At 42.5% G+C, this 25,982-nt stretch overlaps 1 protein-coding gene across 1 annotated transcript in view; it reads right to left on the minus strand.

The window, feature by feature from the left end:
- The window catches only part of ppp1r13bb (protein phosphatase 1, regulatory subunit 13Bb), a 125,769-nt gene that overhangs the window by 91,153 nt on the left and 8,634 nt on the right, over positions 1–25,982 (minus strand). The window contains 2 exon segments of the mRNA XM_038777831.1: positions 20,376–20,452; positions 22,258–22,377. Of these exon segments, the coding sequence (XP_038633759.1) occupies positions 20,376–20,452; positions 22,258–22,377 (197 nt within the window).

A 25,982-nucleotide genomic window follows, 5' to 3' on the forward strand; every position in this document is an offset into this window, starting at 1 on the left:
ATGTCTCCCACCTATTATTTCCTACCTGCGCTTCCCCCGCCCCTCGAAACCATCGCCCTCATCAACCCAGCCCCGATCGCCACCCCCTTTAAGAAACAGACGCCATCCAAAGTAGGTATAAAGAAAAACAAAGCCAAACTCTTGCCATAATACAAATCAAAGTAATACCACTCAAAATAATAGTAAAAAATCCCCACCACCACCCCCCTCACAACACAGAAAACCCACCGAGATCGAATAATTTTTTAACTACTTTCCCCTTCTTAAACAAAACACAATTATCATAGAGAAAAGCCAAGAATGAAAACAAACAAACGAATAAATCTGTGCAAACAGCATTTGAAACAAACAGGAAAAACAGTTTCTCAAACTTAGAGCAGAATGTTCTCAAGTTTGCACCAGTCCTTTGTTCCTGGCAAACTCCATAGCGTCCTCGGGCGACTCAATGTAGTGATGTTGGTCCTCATGCGTAACCCAAAGTTGCGCCGGATACAACAGACCAAACTTAACCTGCTTCTTGAACAGGATCGACTTGACTTGATTAAAGCCTGCCCTCCTCTTGGCCACCACCACGCTTAGATCTTGGTACACCCGTAAAATGCTGTTGTCCCACTTACAGCTCCGCGTACGTTTCGCCTATTGGAGAATACGCTCCTTATCCAGGTACCTATGGAACCTGACCACAATCGCCCACAGGGGGTCTCCCTGCCGCGGCTTCTTCGCCAGCGCTCTGTACGCCCGATCCACCTCTAGCGGTCAGGGGAAAGCCCCATCTCCCAGCAGCTTCAGGAACACGTTCACCACAAACGCCTTGGGATCAGCCCCCTCTGGGAGGCCAACAATCCTTAGGTTCTGCCTACGGGACCTGTTCTCCAAATCCTCTCACTGTTCCAGCAGCCGTTTTTGCCGGTCCCTCAGCATCCCCATCCCCATCTCCACCACTGTCTGGTGTTCCTCCTGTTCAGCTAGCGCCTTCTCCAGGTTCTGGATCGCCCTGTCCTGGGCATCTAGCCTCCGCTCCATCCTCTCCACCGTTTCCTTAATCGGGTCCAGACATTCCCGTTTCTGTCTGGCGAAGCCTTCCCGGATGATCTGCATTAGCTCCTCCGCTGATGGTTGGGTCAAAGCCCCAGGGGTATGGACACCGGCCATCTTGTCCACTGCTGCAGCCAAAACCCAGCTCGATCCTGACTTATTGTTTCTTCCTTTTCGATCTCTTCGGGCTCTCTGTTCCATAAACCAATATATACAGACACTTGTTCACTGCTTCTTCAAATCCAGCGCTTAAAAGCGCAAACAAAGTCTGGGGGGGGGGATGACCAAATGTCTAGCCAGAGCGGGAACCACCAAATGTGCGACCTACTCCCTCATGGTCACCACCGGGAGTCGTCATCCCCGCCTCCATTTTTAAACAACAATGTTGGCAGTCTCCCAATTCTCTGTGACACCAATCCTGCAACCACGGAAGGTTGAAATATGATGGTCTGAGAGTCTGAAATATCTTGCTTCTTTTAACAATGAGATATATTTAATCTAGCCTAGCAGTTCATCTATTTTTGAAATTGTTAAACTCTTTAATGCATCCTCCTTTACAATATTTATCCCAACCAATATTTCACACTTCCTTCTTAGCCATGATGTCATCATCAACCCCCTCTTTTGTCAAGGTAGCCACAAAGAGGATAGCAAATGTGGTCCCTTTGTTCAAGAAGGGGAGTAGAGATAACCCCGGTAACTATAGGCCGGTGAGCCTAACGTCTGTGGTGGGTAAAGTCTTGGAGAGGATTATAAAAGATACAATTTATAATCATCTAGATAGGAATAATATGATTAGGGATAGTCAGCATGGTTTTGTGAAGGGTAGGTCATGCCTCACAAACCTTATCGAGTTCTTTGAGAAGGTGACTGAACAGGTAGACGAGGGTAGAGCAGTTGATGTGGTGTATATGGATTTCAGTAAAGCGTTTGATAAGGTTCCCCACGGCCGGCTATTGCAGAAAATACGGAGGCTGGGGTTTGAGGGTGATTTAGAGATGTGGATCAGAAATTGGCTAGTTGAAAGAAGACAGAGAGTGGTAGTTGATGGGAAATGTTCAGAATGGAGTTCAGTTACGAGTGGCGTACCACAAGGATCTGTTCTGGGGCCGTTGCTGTTTGTCATTTTTATAAATGACCTAGAGGAGGGCGCAGAAGGATGGGTGAGTAAATTTGCAGATGACACTAAAGTCGGTGGAGTTGTAGACAGTGCGGAAGGATGTTGCAGGTTACAGAGGTACATAGATAAGCTGCAGAGCTGGGCTGAGAGGTGGCAAATGGAGTTTAATGTGGAGAAGTGTGAGGTGATTCACTTTGGAAAGAATAACAGGAATGCGGAATATTTGGCTAATGGTAAAATTCTTGGTAGTGTGGATGAGCAGAGGGATCTCGGTGTCCATGTACATAGATCCCTGAAAGTTGCCACCCAGGTTGATAGGGTTGTGAAGAAGGCCTATGGTGTGTTGGCCTTCATTGGTAGAATGATTGAGTTCCGGAGCCATGAAGTCATGTTGCAGTTGTACAAAACTCTAGTACGGCCGCATTTGGAGTATTGCGTACAGTTCTGGTCGCCTCATTATAGGAAGGACGTGGAAGCTTTGGAACGGGTGCAGAGGAGATTAACCAGGATGTTGCCTGGTATGGAGGGAAAATCTTATGAGGAAAGGCTGATGGACTGGAGGTTGTTTTCGTTAGAGAGAAGAAGGTTAAGAGGTGACTTAATAGAGGCATACAAAATGATCAGAGGGTTAGATAGGGTGGACAGCGAGAGCCTTCTCCCGCGGATGGAGGTGGCTAGCACGAGGGGACATAGCCTTAAATTGAGGGGTAATAGATATAGGACAGAGGTCAGAGGTGGGCTTTTTACGCAAAGAGTGGTGAGGCCGTGGAATGCCCTACCTGCAACAGTAGTGAACTCGCCAACATTGAGGGCATTTAAAAATTTATTGGATAAGCATATGGATGATAAGGGCATAGTGTAGGTTAGATGGCCTTTAGTTTTTTTCCATGTCGGTGCAACATCGAGGGCCGATGGGCCTGTACTGCGCTGTATCGTTCTATGTTCTATGTTCTATGTAAAGTGCAAGCTGAAAGCATTAAATAAGAATTTTATACATATTCTCACCCACCACACGCAGGTTACCTTTTAATTCCCTAATATGTTCTATTATTTCCTTAGTTATTTTCTTGCTCTCCATGCACTTAAATATCCATGTCTGATAAAGTCTGATACTTTATCTTACTCTGTATGAACCTCATGAACCAGGGGACTCTAGACTTGGCTAACCACCCTTGTTTCTTTTGGCAGTTTAATTGCTCAATAGGAGTAAAATGCATACACACCCTTCCTCCACCATTTATTTTTCAGTTGTTGAAATGCTAAAATTACAAAACCAGCTGAATACTAAATTGTCTCCACGATTCTAACGTACAGCAAAAAGACTCCTTACTTGCTGTCATCACCAAAATGTCAAATAATACAAAGCACTTCTGGATGCATTCTGGTAGAAAATAAATTTTAGCAAGTGAACATTCCTATTTTAATTAAAAGCTACTTCCACAGTGGCATCACTGTAGGATTATGCTAATTTCCATTAAACCCCTTTGCGCTTAAGTGATTAATGGGCTAATTTTGGGGGGCAGTACATGGCTCAGTGGATGAATGCATCATGTGGGCTGCACTGATGCATTTGGGTCAGGAAGTTCGATCCACCAGAAATATCTGCTAGGATCCCGGTTTCTAAACATGATCAAATGGCCTTTGATAGAATGTATACATATGTATCAGGTGAGGCCAGGATTGGAGTCAGCATGATATTGTGTACAGACAACATTAATTTACTGACGCGTGTAAAATGGTCATTGGGACAAGATAGTAGACTTGTAAAAATCAAATCCTGTCACAAGTTATCTTAGGAAGAAAGAGTGGAGAGAATAGAAAGCACCTAGGTGTAAAAATTGAAATGGTGTTCTTTTTTGAACAAAGTTCAACAACTGTCTTGAAACATAGAGAACCATGTTTAGATTGAACCTTTAGATCCTCGACATGTCTGTTCTCTTTCGCATGCATTTACACAGATGAAAACTTTGGGGCCTCACGGTAGCATGGTGGTTAGCATCAATGCTTTACAGCTCCAGGGTCCCAGGTTCGATTCCCGGCTGGGTCACTGTCTGTGTGGAGTCTGCACGTCCTCTCCGTGTGTGCGTGGGTTTCCTCCGGGTGCTCCGGTTTCCTCCCACAGTCCAAAGATGTGCGGGTTAGGTGGATTGGCCATGCTAAATTGCCCGTAGTGTAAGGTTAATGGGGGGATTTTTGGGTTACGGGTATACGGGTTACGTGGGTTTAAGTAGGGTGATCATTGCTCGGCACAACATCGAGGGCCGAAGGGCCTGTTCTGTGCTGTACTGTTCTATGTTCTATGTTCTAAAACAGTAACAAGAGATCTTGCGTAATTTTTATGTGAACTTTTAAGTTTAAAGAATATTACAAGCCTCTTTTTCATTAAGCCCTTTACAAAATACGAGGTCGCCTTGTGGCATCAAAGTAATACAAGTACTTTTACAAATATTATAGATTAGACAGGCGTGAGGCTCAAAATTACAGAAAATTGGACAAAACTCAATTCCAAAAAATTCCTGGCGAGTACCTATCAGCCATGAAACAATATACCGTACAGTTGAATATTTCTTTTTCTAAATTTTGATTTTAAATTTAGAGTGCCCAATTAATTTTTTTCCAATTAAGGGGCAATTTAGCGTGGCCAATCCACCTATCCTGCACATCTTTTGGGTTATAGATAGAACAGTACAGCACAGAACAGGCCCTTCGGCCCTCAATGTTGTGCCGAGCAATGATCACCCTACTTAAACCCACATACCTGTAACCCAACAATCCCCCCATTAACCTTACACTACGGGCAATTTAGCATGGCCAATCCACCTAACCCGCACATCTTTGGACTGTGGGAGGAAACCGGAGCACCCGGAGGAAACCCACGCACACACGGGGAGGACGTGCAGACTCCACACAGACAGTGACCCAGCCGGGAATCGAACCTGGGACCCTTTAGCTGTGAAGCATTGATGCTAACCACCATGCTACCGTGAGGCCCCTACAGCTATACCTGTGGGGGCGAAACCCATGCAAACACTCGAAGAATGTGCAAACTCCACACGGACAGTGACCCTGAGCTGGGATCGAACCTGGGAGCTCGGCGCCGTGAAGCAGCACGCCAACTGCTGCGCCACAGTGCTGCCCCAGTTGAATATTTCTTACAAATTCGGAGTGTGATTTAGTTTGGGAGGAAAGTCTGACCAACATTTTTGAGATTCGTGTAATTTTACAGAAAAGACCGATAATGCTATCAGGATGCAATGTTCAGTGTTTGGATTGTTAGTGAAATTATTTAACAAGCAGTTTTCATATTCTACTGAAGGAGATAAAAGAACCAGGAATGTTGTAGCTGATAGCATAGTTTGCTGATGCTGGGTAGTTCTCTATTTACTACCAGGCTAGCCTAAAATCCATGCCCATGAGATTCAACTCTAGGACACAGGGCTGACAATGATGTCATGGAATGGTTTGGCAGTGACAACCAACTAAATGATAAGTTTCTCAAAACAAAATCACGACATATAGATTTCCTGCCACTTTGCTCAAGTCACATACTCCAAACCACTGCATAATTTGGACCTTATATTTTCACCACATTACCCTTGCTACCTTCGTCATCATGTCTTTGGTATCTTCGTTATCTTATGTCCACAATCATCGAAGCTCTTTTTTGTTCAACATATTTTGCATTTTCCTTGCCAACCATGTACTAGTCTCTCGCCAGAGTTCTGAATTTCTCATACCGCCGCAAGCAATCCATAGCAGACTCCATCTCCCTGGCCTAATACTCATCCCTAGAGCATTTCGACAACAAGGACTCCTACATCAGACTCCTAATTATTGACTACTTCCGCCTTCAACACCATAATCCCAGCCAAGCTCATATCAAAGCTCCAAAACCTAGGACTTGGCTCCTCACTCGGCAATTGGACTCTCGCCTTTCTGACCCATTGACCACAATCAGTAAGGATAAACAACAACAGGACCTGCACGATATATATCAATACCAGGGCCCCTCAAGGCAGCGTACTTAACCCCAGAATATACTCCTATACACACACACCGATATTTGGCTCCAACGCCGTCTACAGGTGAGCCGACGACACGGCTGTTGTGGGTCTCTCTCGCACGCGCGCACACACTTCCAACTTCTTCCATTGGGCAATAAACGACCCTCTTATGGACTGATCTGATCTCTTCATCGCCTCTCTGCTTCACCAGATGCCTGTGTCTACATATTTATGTTGTGTATTTTATGTTTGTCCTGTTATGTATTTTCTTTTCATGTACGGAATGATCTGTCTGAGCTGCATGCAGAACAGTACTTTTCACTGTATCCCAGTACACATGGCAATAAACAAATCCAATCCAATCTCTGCTCCATCACTGTCGTCCTTCTCGATCTTAGCTGCCATTGAAGTCTGCTCAGTTTATCATCTCTGCTAGTTGGAGTCATACCTGACACAAAGGAAGATGGCTGTGGTGGTTGAAGGTCAATCATATCGCTCTGGGACATCATTGCTGGACTTCCTCAACCTCAAGGTCGTGCCCTTGATCCAACCATTTCAGCTGCTTCATCAATGATTTTCTTTCCATCATAGGGTCAACGGTGGGGATGTTCACAGATGACTGCACAATGTTCAGCACCATTCATGACTCTTCAGATACTGAAGCAGTCCACGCCCAAATGCCGTCAAGACATGGACAAGATCCAGGCTTGGGCTATCAATTGGAAGTAACATTCATACTACACAAGTGCCAGGCAATGACCATCTCCAACAAGACTAACCACCATCCCTTGACATTCAGTGACATTGCCATCACTGAATCCCACATTATCAATGGATTACCATTGACCAGAAACTGAACTGGACTTACCATAGAAATACTGTGGCTACCAGAGCAGGTCAAAAGGCTAGGATTCCTGTGGTGAGTAACTTATCTCCTGACCCTCCAAAGCCTGTCTACCATCCACAGAGCACAAGTCAGGAATGTAATGAAATATTCTCCACTTGTCTGGACGAGTACAGCAGCAACAACACTCAAGAAGCTCAACCCCATCCAGGTCAAAGCAGCATGCTTGACTGTTACACCTTCCAGAAACATTCAATCCATGCACCACCAATGAACAATGGCAGCCGTGTGTACCATCGACAAGATACACTGCAGGAACTCACCAAAGTCCCTTAAGCAGCATCTTTCAAACCCACAACCACTACCGTCTAGAAGGACAAGAGTAGCAGATACCTGGGAACATCACCTGGAAGTTCCCCTCCAAGTCACTCAACATCCTGATTTGGAAAATATCTTCGTTCCTTCACGAATGCTGGGTCAAAAACCCGCAATTCCTTCCCTAACAGCACTGTAGGTGCACCTACACCTCCAGAACTGCAGTGGTTCAAGAAGGCACCTACACCACCACCGTCTGAAGGGAAACTAGGGATGGGCAATATATGCTGGCCTAGCCAGTGAGGCCCACATCCTATAAATAATGTAAAAAAACTTTCTCCATCTCCAATCTCTACAATCCTCCAAAGTATCTGCGCTGTTCTAATTATGGCCTCTTGACATCCCCAAATTTTGTCACTCCAAAACTGGTGGCCATGCCTTCACTTGGCAAGGTCCAAGCTCTGGAATTCTCTCCCCAAACCTCCCTGCCTCTCTCCTCTTTAAAACTGCTGCTTTGTCTGCCCTAATGTTGTTTTAGGTGGCTTGATGTCAAATTTTGTTTGCTAACAGTCCCATAAAGAGTCCTGCACCTTTTACTATGTTTTTAAAAAAAATATAATTTTAGAATACCCAATTTATTTTTTTCCAATTAAGGGCAATCCACCTATCTGACACATCTTTGGGTTGTGGGGGCAAAACCCACACAAACATGGGGAGAAAGTGCCAACTCCACACAGAGTGACCCAGAGCAGGGATTGAACCTGGGACCGCAGCACCATGAGGTAGCAGTGCTACCCACTGTGCCAGCATGCTGCCCCACACCTTTTACTATGTTAATGACACTATGAGTTGCTGTTTTGCTGAATTTTAAACTTGAGAAAAAAATTACTAAAATGTTTATCGAAAATGTTCCATATAAACAAAACACTACAACACAATTAACCAAAATTACACAATAGAACACAGGAATTAGGAGCAGGAGGCGGCAATTCAGCCCTTCGAGCCTTTTCTGCCAATCAGATCATGGCTGATCTCTTTCTGGTCTCAAATCCACCTCCTTTCCTGTTACCATATTGCTTTAATCCTTTTTTTTTTAATATCAGAAATATATCTATCCCCTTCTTGAAACCATTTAATGACTCAGATTCCACTGCACTATGGGGCAGTAAATTCCACAAATTCACCATCCTCTGCAAGAAGTAGTTCCTCACCATCTCAGTTCTAAATCTACCACCTCTTAACCTATATCTGTGATCTCTCGCTCTAGATTGCCCTAAATGGAGAACAATTTGGTCTATGTTTACTTTATCAACCCCTTTTAGCATTTTATATACATTGATCAGATCCCATCTCATCCTTCTAAACTCCAGCAAGTATAAGCCCGAACTGTTTATTATCCCCTCATCCGTCAATCCTTTCATCCCTGGAATCAATCTGGTGAATCTCCTCTGAACTGCGTCCAATGCCATCACATCCTTCCTCAAATGAGACCAAAACTGAAAACAATACTCCAGATGTGGTCTCACCAAAACCCTATACAATTGCAGCAACACTTCTCTACTTTTATACTCAAGTCCTTTTGCAATAAACGCTAACTTACCACTTGCCTTTTTAATTACATGCTGTACCTGCATACTGACTTTCTGAGATTCATGAACAAAGACGCCCAGACGCATTTTGAATCTGCTTTCCATTTAGATAATTTCCCAGAGTATTTTTTGGCCAAAATGGATAACCTCACACTTATCCACATTCAACTCCATCTGCTAAATGTTAGCCCCAATCTCCTAGCCTATCTATATCCGTCTGCAAAATCTCTCTCCTCTTCACTGCCTGCTTCCCCACCTATTTTAGTATCATCTGCAAATTTTGCAATGTTGCACTCTGTCCCTGCCTGCAGATTATTTATATTGACAAAGGTTCATCTGGACTCGAAATGTTAGTTCCTTTCTCTCCCTGCAGATGCTGCTAGAACTACTGAGATTTTCCAGCACTTTCTCTTTGGGATCATTTACATAGATTGTAAACATAGAAGCAAGAGACTAACAAGCAAAAGCACTTATGAACTTTAACCCTAAAAACTAAACCCCTAACAGCTGACAGTGACTAGCTCCTTAAAAATGGAAAGGAATGGCTGCCACCTTAGATAGAACCCTTCTACAAAGCCTCTATTAATATACTTAACCTTCTCCAAATGTAGAAAATACGAGGTCACCCAACCAAACAGAGGCACTACCCAAGCAGAACCATCTCCGGGCTTTGAATGAGGCAAAGGCGATTACATCGAACCTTCAGCCCCGGTGAGTTTGATATCCCAAATATTTCCACCAGCGGACCCAAATTAACAGCGAGCATCTCCGACATGGGTTTTGAAGAAAGAGGCCCAGAAGCTTACCAACTTGGGACAAGACCAGAACATACGAGTGTGGCTAGTCAGCCCCCCAAGAGCAGCGCTTGCACTTGTCCTTCACCACGGGGAAAAATCCACTCATTTTCGCTTTAGTCAGGTGAGCTCTATGCACCACCTTGAATTTGGGGGGGGGGGGGGGGGGGGGGGGGGGGGGGGGGGGGGGCGGGGGGGGGGGCCTTGCACAAGAAATCGTGAATCTGAAAGTACCTGAAAAGACTGGAACCAGGAAATTGGAATTTCTCCAGCAACTCCTGAACCTGGAAAATATCCCCTCCACAAAAAGGTCTTCAAATCTCTTCAGACCCTTCCCCTGCCATGGCTTAAAATGTCAAGTCCAAACACGTTGGCAGAAAAAGGTGGTTGTTGCAGATGGGGGCTAGTAAAGACAGGGAACAGAGCTTAAAATGCTGCCCGGGCTACTTCCAAATTCTCAGCATGGACACAACCACTGGATTCAAGGAAAATCTTACCAGAGAGAAAGGCAACAATGCAGTAACAATTTCACCAAGGCTAGAAACAATGCAGGAACCTGTTTCCATTTGTCCCCATAAGAGGCCAGCATCGCTGAACCAAAACAATATCTTCTGAATATTGGCTACCCAATAGTAAAACAATATATTGGGCCGAGCCAAGCCCCCGAACTGGTCATCTCTTTGGAAGAAAGCCCCACGGATCCTTCGAATCTTACCCACCCAAATAAAAGAGGACATTGATTTTTTTTTTAAAAAAGGACTTGGGGCAGAAAAATAGGGAGACATTGAAAAATAAATAAAAATCTCTTGAGTACGACATTTTAATAGTCCAAACCTCGCCCACAAAGGACAGGGGGAGGTTATCCCACCTCTAAGTCTGATTTAATAATAATCTTTATTGTCACAAGTAGGCCTACATTAACACTACAATGAAGTTACTGTGAAAAGCACCTAATTGCCACATTCTGGCACTTGTTCGAGTACACAGAGGGAGAATTCAGAATGTCCAATTCACCCAACAGCACGTCTTTTGGGACTTGTGGGAGGAAACCAGAGCACCCGGAGGAAACCCACACAGGCACAGGGAGAACATGCAGACTCTGCACAGACAGTGACCCGAACCTGGGACCCTGGAGCTGTGAAGCAACAGTACTACCCATTGTGCTACCGTGCTGCCCATTTGACACTATCAACCAGATTAGTGTAATTTAATGCAAGAAGAATTTTAAACTTGAGACCTTGGAGAATGGATCCAATGTAGGTCAGTGGATAGAGTTTTGGAAACAACTGTAGACAGATAGCTCAGCCAAATGAGGATTGGAATAGTCAAAATGCAACAAAGCCATTGATGAGCAATATTTCATTTTGTTTTGATTAAGTCTTGATGATAGCTGTGGTGGGATGGAGACAGGCTATGTTACAGAGGTAGAGGTTGACAGTCATCGTGGTCAAAAAGATCTGGGGTCAGATGCTCATCTAGAGTTGGGCACCATGGTTGCAAAGTGTGATTTGAGGCAGTGACGAAACAACAAATGGAGAAATCGTGAAGGTTAGAGTTAGTGACACCTTGGGCAATCAATAAGTCAAGTCTACCCAATGTTCAGCTGCAGAAATTGAACACTGGCAAAGTAGTAGTGGAAGATGGGAGAAGTAGACAGATATATGGAAGCTGGGTGTGGTGCAGATCTAACTGTACAATTTGAAATAATCTGTTTTGATATGGTACCATTTCATTTTCCCATGCTTTACAATCAATGACTTATGTTACCATTGTTATGGGCCAGGGTTCAGAGAATCCCAAAGTGTATCAATGGAGTTCACCTGTAGCCACCTGGGATGGCCACTTCCTCACACAAAATGGAAGAACGCAAAGGTTACAGGTAAAAATGGGCAGTTGCAAAGAGACAAGCAGTTTGCAGAATCCCGTGTATTCTAGCTACTAAAGAAACCAGACAGCATTGTAACTAACGAGCTGCGCATATTAAGTGAGCAATTCCCGGTGATTCCCAGGCACAATGGACACAACAATTAGAAGAGATTGAAACATTCTATAGAAGGTCAGACATCCCGGCGCCAGTGGAGTCGGAAACAAAGGACACAAAGAAGGTGGAAAGAACCGCCCAGTGATCGAGGAACAGCCCCGTTATTGGGGAAATTCAAATCAATCGATTGGGAAGAGACTCAATCGATTGCAAGTTTATAGAGGGTCAGCCCAGAAGGGCGCAAAGCCCCTGGGACCTATTAAAGTCAGGTCCCAGGACTGATTCTTTCTTCTTGACCAGCCGGCCCTCCCAGCAGAACACCTTTGCAGCAGAAGACCTTGAGAAGGAGTGGCCTGGTCAGCAGCCGCCATCAAGTAAGTGTCATACAATGCACGCTACGAGAGTAGACACTCCTGACCCCTTTAGTCCATATCAACTGGAAGCCTGCGGATCCAGGACAAAGCAAGAGGCCATTGTTCCCTGATCCGGCAGTTCCTTTATTCCAGATAAGTATTGGCCTGTTAGCGGTAGGAATAGCCTAGTCTTTTAGTATTATATGCATGAGTAGTAAATAACTGTGTAATAATAAACGTGTCTTGTTTGAACTTACTAACTGGTGTATTGAGTCATTGGTCTGAACTTGAACTTGAATCTTGTGGCGGTATCATAAGGATACCTGGCGACTCTATAGAGCTAAGGAATAAAACAGAGCCAATTGTGTGTAAAGCACACTCACCCAGAACGAGCAACACACCAAACCCACAACTTTTAATAGATTGCGGTATGGGGAGCAGACGGCCCACTCTACAGGTGTGGTACAGCAGAAATGGAAAAGTATTTTTTAAAGCAAAACAATGTTTATTCTATGAACTCAAGTTAACCTTTTTAAAACAGAGTGAACATCTTAGCAACCATTAATTCAAATACAACCCCCAAAGACTACAATCCCTAAAGACTACAACACTAAGTAAACCTTTAAGCTTTCCTTTTTAACATCCATACGACTTAAAAACAAAACCTTTATCAGAAGCACATCAGGTTAAAGTCACTACTGAAAACATTTATAATTCTGAATTCACCAAACGATCAAGAGATAGTCTTTTGATGCCAGAGAAAACAGCAGTACACCTGCTTGGTCTGGCTTCAGCTCCAACACTGAAAACGAAACACACCCTGCAGCAAACAGCCTAAAATGAAAGTAAAAAGCTGACAGACAGCCCACTCATTGACATCACTGCAGTAGTAAACACCTATTTCTTAAACACCCATTTCTTAAAGGTACTCTCAATACAGATATGTATATACACAACCATTTATAAACACGCATTTCTTAAAGGTACTCTCACATGGCACCATTACATAGGCAAACAATCAACAATTCTAGGTCCAACCAAGGAATGTTGGCAAGAAGAGCCCCTTGCTTTTCTGCAAATAGTGCCATGGGTTTTTTTGGTACGTCCAACAATGTTTTAACATCTTATCTTAAAGATGGCATATCGACTAAGCATAATACTGAGGGAATGTTGCATTAAGCATCAGCGTAGGTTACATGTTCAGTGGGCCTGAACATTGTGATTCAATAACAGGAGTTCTACCAGTTAAGCCAATGTGGCAAATTGCTAAGACTTCCACAATCATGCCAATCTCACACATAAGCAGATTTATTTTAAGAAACAAGTCATATTTTCTGATAATATTTTGTTACAGTTCAAAATTCTACATATTATGCAGCAAACTAAGATTAGGAAATGCTTGAAACTAGCATTTATGATGGGTCTGGAAACATGTAGTCATGTTTACTTTTAAGAGTGAATCAATTGGCTTAAGATTTTAAACTACAATGGATAGTCTTCACGATCAATGAGTAACATTTGGCTCATCTATATGAAGCTGTAGAAAACAAAACGTATAAGCGTATTGCTCCGACAACAGACAACTAGCTGATATGTTGAACTGGCCATTGAAGCAGCTGTCATTTAAGAATCAACTCATTATACGTGAAACCAGAAAAGGGCAGTTTCCTTGAAAGATTTTCATGTATAAAGCAAAAAGCACTGTACAAATTTAAATAACCCACACAGTAGAATGACAAATAGCAATTTCACTAGGTTAAAGTTTGGAAGGAATTTAGTTATTTTCAGTGGTGTCCCAGCAAGCGTCATTTAAAATTAGATGCCAAATTCAAATAGGAAAATCAATTTTTTGTACATTTAAAATCACTTCTACATATTGGTCAAAATTTTCCAATCAGCATCAGAGCCGTTGTGCCAAATGCTGGTTGGACTTCTATGCACTTGCCTGGCTGCGTTTAAAAGGGCCCAGCTTTCGATACAGCAATGGAAGAAGTCACTCAGCGAAGGAATCCAAGCAGAAATCTGCAAAAAGGATCAGTCCAGAAGACATGCCCCCATTTGAGAACAGAAGCTGCGGGGCAAGTTATGGGTAAGGTAGGTCGGTGGTTGGCTGGTTTAGTCGAGGATTAGTCAGGTGGAGTGCCTGCGACTGGGTAATCAGTTTTGTAGTTACCCAATGTTAGACTAATTTTCAATTTGTCTTACATTTCCTGAATTACTATCCAGCTAAGTCATAAGGATCTCTCCCCGACTATCTCAAGAGTTGGAGATATTGACCAAGGGTTCTGGGGAATAAGAGAATCACCCATCGGAAGTTGAAACACCCCAGATAATTCCCACATAGGTCTGCATCTCAGGCCTTCCACATTGTCCTGACATGCATCTCAGTCGTATGTCTGGTTTCCGACCATCCAAAGACTGAAAGATTTGGCCCTATGATGTTGTTTCTGGAGTTACCATAAACTTTCCAGTCTGGAAATCTGTTGTTTGGAAACACCAGTTGCCTGGAAAAATTTTTGAGCAGGTCCTCGACATCATTTTAGTGCAGTATTTTCAAAGCAGAAACATGGAAGAGAGTGTTTATGTAAAACAAGTTTTATTACAGGTTTATCACTATAGTGTTTCAGATAAATACTTATAGCAACAGTACTTTCCTGCTCACATACTTGTAGTTAGGCGTTCTAATCCAGCAAATTCCAAAACCCAAAAACATATTGGTCCCAAGAATTTTGGACTCTAGAGGTTACAGTGTAGCACCTCAAGGCTATTTTTGGCACCCACCCCCAAGGTCAGAAAGCATAGCAATATTATGGTAAAAAATAAATGATTGTCCTGTCTATTAGTACAGCCATTTACTCTAGTCCATGGGTATAACGAACTTCTGGCTGTCCCACACAGGCCATTGGCATAATTTCCATATTTCTGCCTTGTGTGGACCTTCCACGATATCCACTGAAAGTAATCAGCAATTAGAACTATGATATTGGATTAACTAACACTGCAGATTTCGCCAAAATAGTCTACATCAATAAGATCCCTCGGAATGTAAAGAAAGGTGGTAGACCAAAAAATATAAAATAAACACTTTGACTAATTGACATTGCTTATAAACCCCATTTTTGATGATAGGTAAAATTAATTTGTCCAAACAAGGAGGTGTCCCTGATATTCAGATTATATTTGAGAACTGCAAATTCAAAAGCAAACTGCCCATCCAGTGAGTAAATACTTCTTCCCGTTTGTGAAAAAGGTCCTGGGCCTCCAGTGCAACAATTATGGTGGTTAGCATAAATGCTTCACAGCTCCAGGGTCCCAGGTTCGATTCCCGGCTGGGTCACTGTCTGTGTGGAGTCTGCACGTCCTCCCCGTGTGTACGTGGGTTTCCTCCGGGGGCTCCGGTTTCCTCCCACAGTCCAAAGATGTGTGGGTTAGGTGGATTGGCCATGCTAAATTGCCTGTAGTGTCCTAAAAGTAAGGTTAGGGGGGGGTGTTGTTGGGTTACGGGTATAGGGTGGATACGTGGGTTTGAGTGGGGTGATCATTGCTCGGCACAACATCGAGGGCCGAAGGGCCTGTTCTGTGCTGTACTGTTCTATGTTCTAATTATAAAGGAAACCAGACACAAGATGCCACTTCTGATGAACAGTCACAGATCTGAAATATTAATTGTTTATTTCTCTCCATAGATACTGCCAGAGGGCATTAAGGGCAAACTGCACTTAAGCCAGTTGGGTTTTAACAACAATCCAAGAGCTTACATTATATTTTGTCAGGCATGCAGTTTACAATTGACCAGAATTATTGAATTGAATTTCACAATTGAAAGATCGGAATTCAGGATCATTGGGTTGCTAGTGCAAGTGTCATTACCAACAGGCTACGACACAAAGTCATAGGAAAGTCAAACACTACTTCACGTATAGAATTTATATATTGCATTATACACTATTAAGATGTCTCAAAAAACTTCACAAATTATGGTACTTCTGGACTGCTGTTGGCATGCAAATATTTAGTTGGTACTTGAGTAGATTGCTTGTAAATGGGGCTGAAGTCCACTGTCATTGACTACACGGATCATTTTTACAGAATAGAATCCCAAGCAGGCCATTCAGCCCATCGAGTCTGCACCAGGGCTCCGAAAAAGGCACCAAGGCTCTGAAAAAGCACCCTACTTGGGCCCAAACCCCACACTAACTCCGTAACCCCACTTAGGGGCAATTTAACATAGCCAATCCTGCATATCTTTGGACTGTGGGAGGAAACCGGAGCACCCAGAGGAAACCCATGGGGAGAAAGTACAAACTCCACGCAGTCTCCAAAGGTCAGAATCAAAGCCAGGTCCCTGGCGCCATGAGGCAGCATTGCTAACCACTGTGCTGCCAGTTCTCAAGTGTTTTTCTGATGACTGTTTAATTTAATAGATACATATTGCCAATACAAACATTTTCACATTCAATTCCTTTATCATTTAAGTAAGCAATTAAATTATAGAAAAAGGGAATGTGAAAATGCTTGTATTAGCTACATTCTAGTGTTATTCCATTTTCTAAAACTTTTCAGATTTCTTTTGTTTCCAGCTGTTAACCTTTGTGTCCTTTATTATGCAACATGGCAATATTACATGTTTCACATAAAGTCACTTTTAGATTTTCCCAAGATGTTATGAGCCTATTAATCTAGTGCTTATTGGTAGTGGATCATCAACCCAAAGGTCTGAACTCAAATAAATGTGGTAATTTGTGGTTGAAACCATGATGGATACTAGATTATGGTGAAATTCAAATGGTCTACATGTGTTTCAAATAATATGCTTTAGTCCAACCCAGGTATGAGCAATAAATCACCAGTGTTACCCACATACAAAGAACAAACAATGTTGAGAAGAGCAACAACTTGAAATTTAATAAAAGGATAGCTAATGTTTTTAAAACACAGTGATTTGATATTAAACAGCTATACCATTAGATCTTTCAGAAAACTATTCCAATTTCAGCACACTTAAGAACTTAAGTGGATAGCACAGTGGTTAGCACTGTTGCTTCACAGAGCCAGGGACCCGGATTCCCAACTTGGGTCACTGTCTGTGCGGAGTCTGCACGTTCTCACCGTGTCTGCGTGAGTAACCCCCAGGTACTCTGGCTTCCTCCTTCTGAAAGAAGTGCTTGTTAGGTGAATTGGACATTCCGAATTCTCCCTCTGTGTACCCAGACAGGCGCCGAAGTGTGGCGACTAGGGGCTTTTCACAGTAACTTCATTGCAGTGTTAATGTAAGCCGACTATTGATAATAAACATTATTATGAACTGATAACAAAATGTGAGTCAGGTTCCATAACATGTGAGCAAACCTCTAATTTGCATTCCATAAAATAGACTTTCCAAAAGGTTTTCACAAAAAGAAAAAAAATTAAAATGTTACTAGCACACACGGTAAGTGTGGCATTCCTTTTTGTACAATAATTCAGTTCAGTACGAATACTTGTCTCCATTTTGCATGTTTAACTTAATTTTAATGGAATGGTTTAAAAATGAAACAGATCAAAGAACTGAGAACAGAGATAAATGTGGGACTAAACACACATCATTCCTGAGGTTTTTGGGTTGTAATAATGAGCATGTAACATGAATATGGTTCTGTATAATTTTCAAGGTGTTCTGCCGTCATTCCAGTACCATTCATGGGCTACGCGCTGTGCATGTTCTTTCCAATATTCTGCCCACTTGTACAATTTGCCCATCTCATGGTACAATTTTTAGCTGCCACCTCTCAACCTATTACTAATTTTCAAATTTGATCAACTTCTGAGTTCATATCATTGATGTAAATTACGAACAGCAGCAGTTCCAACTCTACCCTGACGTAATTTCTCAAACAAGTCCTCAATTATTTTCTAACCTGCAGGCAATTTCTTATCAACATCCAACATTTGGCTTGAAGGATAATTAGCTTTGAGCCCTAATTATGAGGAATGTTGCTAAAACTCAACGTCACACAACCAATATCTAATATCCACAGATAATCGGCTGTCCACCAAGCCGTGACCTGCTTAAAAATGTTTCCGAGCAGACAGTGCTAGGAAACAGCAAACAAGCAACAGCAGGGTTGTGGAGTTTGCACATTCTCCAATGTCTGCCCAAACCAAAAAGATATGTTGGGCAGGTGAATGGGCCACGCTAAATTGCCCCTTAATTGTAAAAGGAAAGAATTGGATCATCTAAATTTATTTTAAAAGATGCAACAGCTGGGTATTATACACATGGCAGTTGAATTTTTGCTTGTACCCAAAGTTGGTGCAAATGATGGGGGCACACCAAAGATCACCCTGATGCGATAGTGGCGAACAGCAAGATGCTGAAGTACAATAAGCTGTGGATGCATACTGACATCATATTTCTTCATCTTGAATAACACATTCTTAGCAATGTGGGTAGATTGAACACAAATTGGAAGGACTTGGAGAAAATAAAGTTAAAAGCAGCTTACAGACTTCCGGTGACGACGGGCGGGAGGCAGCCGCACACTGGAGGGCTCCCGCGCAGAATAGAAATTTTGGGGTTTTAACACCCGGTCCCGGGGCAACGGAGGCTGACAAAGCTGTAAGGAGGCACAGTGAGGAGAAATGTCCAAGTTGGGGAGAAAAATGGCCGAGAAAAAGAGGGTTAACGGAAGTCCACCAGTGAGTGAAAAAGTCAGCGCAGGAACTGTAAGGAAAACGGAGGCTGGAACACCAGGGGAGGCCGTATCGCTCACAGCAGAAGAAATGACCACGGTGATGGCTGTGGAGCTTGAAAAACAGTTCACAAAACACATGGAAGCGATGAAGAAGGAGATGGGGGCGGTATTGAAAGTGCTGGTGGAGGAGGCGATCGCCCCGGTGAGGGTGCCGGTATCAAGCGCAGTGGTGAAGGTGCGGAAGCAAGATGAGACACTGAAGGAAGTGGAAGAGGCATTATCGCAGCACAGTGATCAACTCACCTCGATGGGGAAGGAGTTGCGGAGGGTGATAGAGACCAAGGGTCTGCGAGCCAAAATGGAAGACCTGGAAAACAGATCCAGGCGACAGAATCTGAGGATTGTGGGTCTGCCCGAAGGGGTGGAAGGCCCAAGGCCGACGGAGTATTTTGCCACGATGATGGCAAAGCTATTGGGGGGAGGGGGACAATCCCTCCCGATATGAACTGGATCGGGGTCATCAGTTGTGGAGGCCTACACCAAAGGCGAGTGAGCCACCAAGAGTAGTAAATGTGTGTTTGCGTAGGTACAGCGTGAAGGAGAAAGTCCTGTGCTGGGCAAAGCAGAAGCGGGAGGTGCAGTGGGCTGGAGCTGGTATACGTATATACCAGGACTTTGCAGTGGAGCTGGCGAGCAGGCGGGCTGCCTTCAGCCGGGTGAAAAAGGCACTGTACATCAGCAAGATGCAGCGCGGCATAGTATATCCAGCTAACTTGAGGGCGACCTACAAATCCAAGGACTTTTAGGTTGGGACGGCGGAAAAGTTTGCGAAGGCAGAAGGACTGTGGCAGAACTGAGAAATGGGACTGAGAGCGGATCGTGTGCCGATGTAGCCTCATGTAACTTTATTTTGTCACTACGTGTTGGGGTATGTACTAAATGAGTCAACGCTGTATATATTTGGACAAGGGAAGAGATGGGACTTTCATTTGCAATGATGGTTCTTTGGGGCTTGGGTGTGTATGCGGGGGCTGTTTGCTAAAGGGGAGTTCTTGGTTTTCCTGGGACCGGGCAAGGGGGAAGGAGACCCGGGCAGGGGCCTCCACGCTGGCCGGTTTAAGCCGGCCAGTGAACCGCAGTGAGGTGAGGGGAGGAGCTGCGGCTATCGGAGCCTGGTAGAACAGGTTTCGGTGAGTCTAGCCGGGGTGAAAAGTTGGGGGAAGGAACAGAGGTGGGGGGGGAGTTTACAAGAGGAAGTGGAGGGGAGGAGTCTGGGGGGGGTCTACAATTCATGGGTGTCATTCATGGTACTCTTTCGGGGATTGGATGGCATTGAATATTAGGGAGGTGGATTGGGGGGTGGACTGTATATGTCAATGGTGACCATAGACGATTCCCGATTCCTTTTTATTTTTTCCTTTCTTTTCCCATCTTGGGAAGGTTTGTTTTATTTGATGCTTATATTGTCAGGTGGGCTGTTTGGGGTGGTAGGAGGATAGGATCGCTGTTGTTGATAATGGATTGACACTGTATTTGTTTGTTGCCATTTACTGTTTGTTGGTGGGGTGTAAATTCTGAAGAAATGTGAAAATGGAGAATAAAAATATTTTTAAAAGTAGCTTACATGTATTCAAGGAAATTATGAACCAATAAAGAAACTACATACCCCATTTTCAAAACGCTTGTCTGTAGAAAGGTTTATTCCATTCCATCTATTCAGTTGATCTTGAGATTGGCGTACATCTGCAAAAGCAAACCAAAATTTACTTTAAAATATGCTTAGTTAGATTCAAGTGAAATCAAAGAGATAAATATATCTGCATACATCAAACAAAAGGATGTGCTGATTGTGCGGTTTGACTTTACGGTTTAATATCATAAACTGCATTATTGCCCATGTAAAAAATGGAAAGTCTAAAGTCCTCATGTGGTATCACATTCACTACATAGGGTATACTACATAGCCAGGTGTTATTGTTTAAGGCATACTATATAGTCAGATGTTATTGTCTATTACTTGAGTATAATAACTGCAGCCAAAGACTGTCCTCCCATTGTAACTCTCAATCTGTAATTTTTCTCTCTTGTCTCTGAGTTAGAGTGCTGTGGGTTTGAGCTCAACAGGCTTGACAACTACTACATGACCAGAGGTACTGTACTTCACATTAGCTATCAAACTAAGAGCATGTTTATTTGCTCCAGTTACTTACATTTACAGTAAATTCCCATGGTATTATTGGAAGACCAGTGAATGGAAAAAAGGTGCTATAGAAACTGAATGTGGAGATGCCAGCGTTGGACTGGGATGGGCACAGTAAGAAGTCTTACAACACCAGGTTAAAATCCAACAGAGCACACATGTGGTTGTGGAACCCACCTCTTCACTGGCCCGATGAAGGAGCTGCGCTCCGAAAGCTAGTGATTCAAAACAAACCTGGTGGATTTTATAACCTGGTGTTTTAAGACTTCTTACTATAAAAACTGAAGTTCGTTATTTTAAATGAAAGTGAAAGCATAAGGGCATGACAACACATGTTCAAACTAATGAGGTGAATTTAGAAATGAAATTAGAAAATTCTCCTTTGTACAAAATAACTAACATTTGGAATAAATTTCCAAATAAGAATAGTAGAGGCAAAAATTCTGGAATCATTTAAGGAACAACTATAATATCAGGACTATAGGGTCTTTCAGAATTGATGAAAATGCCTTCCTTAACCCTCAGTACCCTGCGATTCAACTTTGTGACATTGTAATGGGATGCTGCTTCATAATCTGCAGCTCATTTTTCCATTCCACCCAATTTTCTTTCCCATCTACTTCAAAGGAGAAAAATGGGAAGAATAGGCAGTTTGGCACTCCTGCTCATTAATTTTACACTCCAAAGCATTAAAATGTGATTATCTAACAATACCACGCAACAGAAATAGAATTTGATCTCTTGTACTAGCAGTTCTGATGATTAGGCCTTTTCTTATGAAGCGCACTGCTTAAATGTGCAGCGGAATCAAATTCTTTTTTAAAAAAAAAATTTCGAGTACCCAATTATTTTTTCCAATTAAGGGGCAATTTAGCGTGGCCAATCCACCTTCTCTGCACATTTTTGGGTTGTGGGGGCGAAACCCACGCAGACACGGGGAGAATGTGCAAACTCCACACGGGCAGTGACCCAGAGCCGGGATCGAACCTGGGACCTCAGCGCCGTGAGGCGGTTGTGCTAACCACTAGGCCACCGTGCTGCCCTCAGCGGAATCAAACTCAATGGTAACTTTCACCAGGTAATTGGAAATTGGCAGGACTACGGGGCAAGAGCAGCGGAATGCAACTGTTGGATAGGACTTTCAAAGATCTGCCACAGGCACAATAAGCTAAACCGCCTCTGCTCACGGTGTATGCTTCCATGATTGGGAACTTTTCAGCAATCTGCATTTTCACAGTACTTTGAAACATCAACATTGCCTCAAATAAGTCCTTTGGGAGAATTTAAATATACATATACATTTTATTCATAATTTACAAGTTTCAAAAATGGTCAATGTTTTACTTGCTTTGTTCACTATTTTCATTGGGTGAATCCTCATGACGGAGAAAGAATTTGACTTCCTCCTTCCGAGGTCCCCACTTCTGCAGATGTTCATACATCATATGTTCAGCAGGAATGGCACGCTCTATTGAAGAAACAAAATGTTACCCCTGTACAACATCACAACAGTAATTTGGATCAAATCATTTAAAAGTAAATAAAATGCCAGTCTTAACCTACATAAAACATTTTGGTAGTATATTACAATAAATTACATGGCAACAATCCAAATTAAGTGGTTCTAATGACACAATGAACTGGACCCTTAAAATCTACTGCACATCATTTGCTTATTTACGTAACAAGTTTTCAGGTCATGGCATGTATCCAATGTAGATGGGTCAAAGGATAAATAAGCAAATGGTAATTGGAGCTCAAAAATATCTGGTGTCAAGGAACTGGCATCATCATTTTTCTTCTGGATGAATGTAGGAGAAAGAGAGCAACAGTCAAGAAAGTGCACATGAGCAAGAGCGAGAAAGTGCATGAGAAACGGACTGCATGCGAGAATGCAAAAGATAAAAAAGACAATGTTAAGATCCCAAGTATTTCAGTTTGGGTTGGGTTTTCTTACAATATAAATTTGATTGGGAAGGGTTGGAAGGCAGTGGAATGGAAACTCATCTGCCAATGGAGCAAATAAGTGGACCAAATAGACAGAAATTGTGTTATATTGTGTTGGGGGACTGGCTGAGATTAGATGCTGTTTCATGTGGATGTTTCTACGTGGGTAGCTCGGTCTAAGCTAGGTTCCTTAAGTTAACACTGAAAGAGTTTGTTAAAACTCAGGTAAAAATGCAACAATTATTAATAAAAGGCTGTTACCATGAAAATTTCTTATACTGTGTAGATTATAAGACCACACATCAATTAAACACTATTTCCACAGGGCAGCACAGTGGCGCAGCGGTTAGCACTGCTGCCTCACAGCCCCAAGAATCCGGGTTCAACCCTAGCCCCGGGTCACTATCCGTGCAGAGTTTGCACTTTCTCCCAATGTCTGCGTGGGCCTCACCCCCACAACCCAAAAAGCAAAAAGATGTACATGGCAAGTGAATTGGCCAAGATAAATTGCCCCTTAATTGGGGGAAGAAAAGAATTGGATACTCTAAATTCATATTTAAAAAAAACACTATTTCCATTTTACAAAGACATTTTGAAAAAAATTCAAAAATATAATTGAGCATTCAAAATTGTATACCTGTTTGAGAAATATGAAACACAAAAATGGGGAAAATGTAATTGTGTCAGTTAAATTACAATGCCAAATTTTGGGGAAACTTAAATAAGTTGGTATTGAATTTCTGGGAAAACTGATAAAAAATACCTACAGATGAGCTAACTAAAAGGGCCTACAGAAGCGACAACCATTTCCAATTCATAACTGGTCACAAGTGAATCCAGATCCACATAGGAATTTAGGTGCAGAAGTAGGCCATTCAGCCCTTTGCTTTCGCCATCGCTTTCTGGGGAAGAGAATTCCACATACTATCGACCCTTTTGAGAGAAACAATTTTCTCTTCATCCACATCTTAAATGGTAGACCCCTTATTTTTAAATCCCTGGTTCTCGTCTCTCCAGATAACTATCAAGGTTACCCTGTGTGGATGGGTCAGACAGAAAAATGGAAAGATAAGCAACATTCAGGAGAATCTCTTAGGAAAACCCCATTATCTAATATGTATCGCATCATACAATGATTCTATTGTATAGAAAAAAAAAGGTTGAGGGTTCCATATCAAGATATTGGTCATTTCCTTGCCAGGGTTGCAGTGTCCAATGTAAATCGGGAAATTTAGGTAGACTTATCAGAGAAACTGATGTCAATTTGCTATTCCAAACTATCATAAATCAGACAAAACAAAACCGGAGATGGACTTAACACTGCCATTTTAGATTTAGATAAATTGTCAATCTAAATGGTAGTTAATTTATAATCCAAATCACCTTGCACCAACGCCACCTTGTTTTTACTTCATCTGCTCAGCACGAACCACTTTCTTGCCTACTGTCAAGAATTTCTGGTTTCCATCATTTTTACATTTTAAAAACCATGTCTATATGCAAATAGTCCAATTGGCACATTTCTAGTTGATGTTTTAAATAAATTCACTCACAGTATAGTACTGAGGCACATAAACTAGGTTCCAGTTTAAACCCATGATCAAATTATCTGATCTCAACTAGAGCAATGAATTACTTTCACCATCACTGAATTAAAATGGAGATAGAGTAAATCATCCAGAATTCATGTTACTAACTGCAATTCAAAATGCCTCTGCCAAAAAGTGGGTGCCCCTCAGCAGAATCCAAGTTGATAGGTTTATCTGTAAAACCCTACTGCCAAAGGAAGATGCGCCATATAGCTAAGTACCAGAGGACTGTTGGAATCACAGGATCATATTCCCTACCACCTTCAGATGATCGGGGAGAAAAATGGAAACCTTGTTATATGAATGGGCAACATAGAAACTAGGAGGAGCAGGCCATTCAACACTTTGAGCCTACTCTGCCGTTCAATATAATGGCTGATCCACAATTTCAATGCCATATTCCTGCTTTCTCTTCATACCCCTGGATGCCATTAAAATCTTAAAAAATCTCTCTTTCTTGAATACATTCAGTGACTTGGCCTCCACAGCCTTTTGCGGTGAAGAATTCTACAGGTTGCGTTATCCTTTGAGTGAAGAAATGTTTCCTCATCTCAGTCCTAAATGGTCTACCCATATCTTGAGACTATCACCTGGTTCTCCATTCCCCAACCAGGAAAAGCATTCTCCCTCATCTAGTCTGTCCAGCCCCGATAGAATTTTATACATTTCAATCAGATCTCCTCTCATCCTTCTAAACTCTAGTGAGTACAGGCCTGGCGAAACCAGTCTCTCCTCATAGAACAGTCTCGTCAACCCTGATATCAGCCTCTGCTGCACTCCCTCTATTGCAAGTATATCCTTTATTACGTTTGGAGAACAAAACTTCACACAATACTCCAGGTGTGGTCTCACCAAGGCCCTGTATAACTGCAGTAAGACATCTCTACTTCTGAACTCAAGTCCTCTTGCAATGAAAGCCAACATATCATTTGCCTTCCTAATTGCTTTCTGAGTTCACCTCCCTACCTTCATTGACTTTGTATATCCACAATTCTCAATATAACACCATTTATATAACACCCTTTCTTTCAGTTTTCACACTAACTTTCAGTTTTTCCACACTAACAAAGTGTATAACTTCACATTTAGCTGCGGTGTACTGCATCTGCCATGTGTTTGCTCACTCACTCAACTTGCCTAAATTCCCTTTAAGCCGACTTGCATCCTCCTCCCGCCCAGTTTTGTGCCATGAGTAAACTTGGAAATGTTACATTTATTTCCCTCATCCACATCATTTATACATATATCGTAAACAGTTTCATTCAAACATATTCCCTTCCAGTGCGTATTATTTCCACACAGCCAAGTTTGATCGCCAAATTACATAATATCACGTGTGTGATGGGTAAGAAATGAAAAAAATCCCACTCCAGCCATCTAATTGCATATATAAGACCTGCTCAGGTCATTTTATCATGTCTACCGGAGAGAACAATTTATTTATCTTTATTCCTCCTCAAATCCAAGCTCATTTTAATTTATTCTTCCTGTTAAAAATGGTACAACGTAGTTGCTTTTAGCCAACCACTTCCTCATT

Source organism: Scyliorhinus canicula, chromosome 2 (genome assembly GCF_902713615.1).
Source record: "Scyliorhinus canicula chromosome 2, sScyCan1.1, whole genome shotgun sequence".
NCBI classification, from domain to species: domain Eukaryota; kingdom Metazoa; phylum Chordata; class Chondrichthyes; order Carcharhiniformes; family Scyliorhinidae; genus Scyliorhinus; species Scyliorhinus canicula.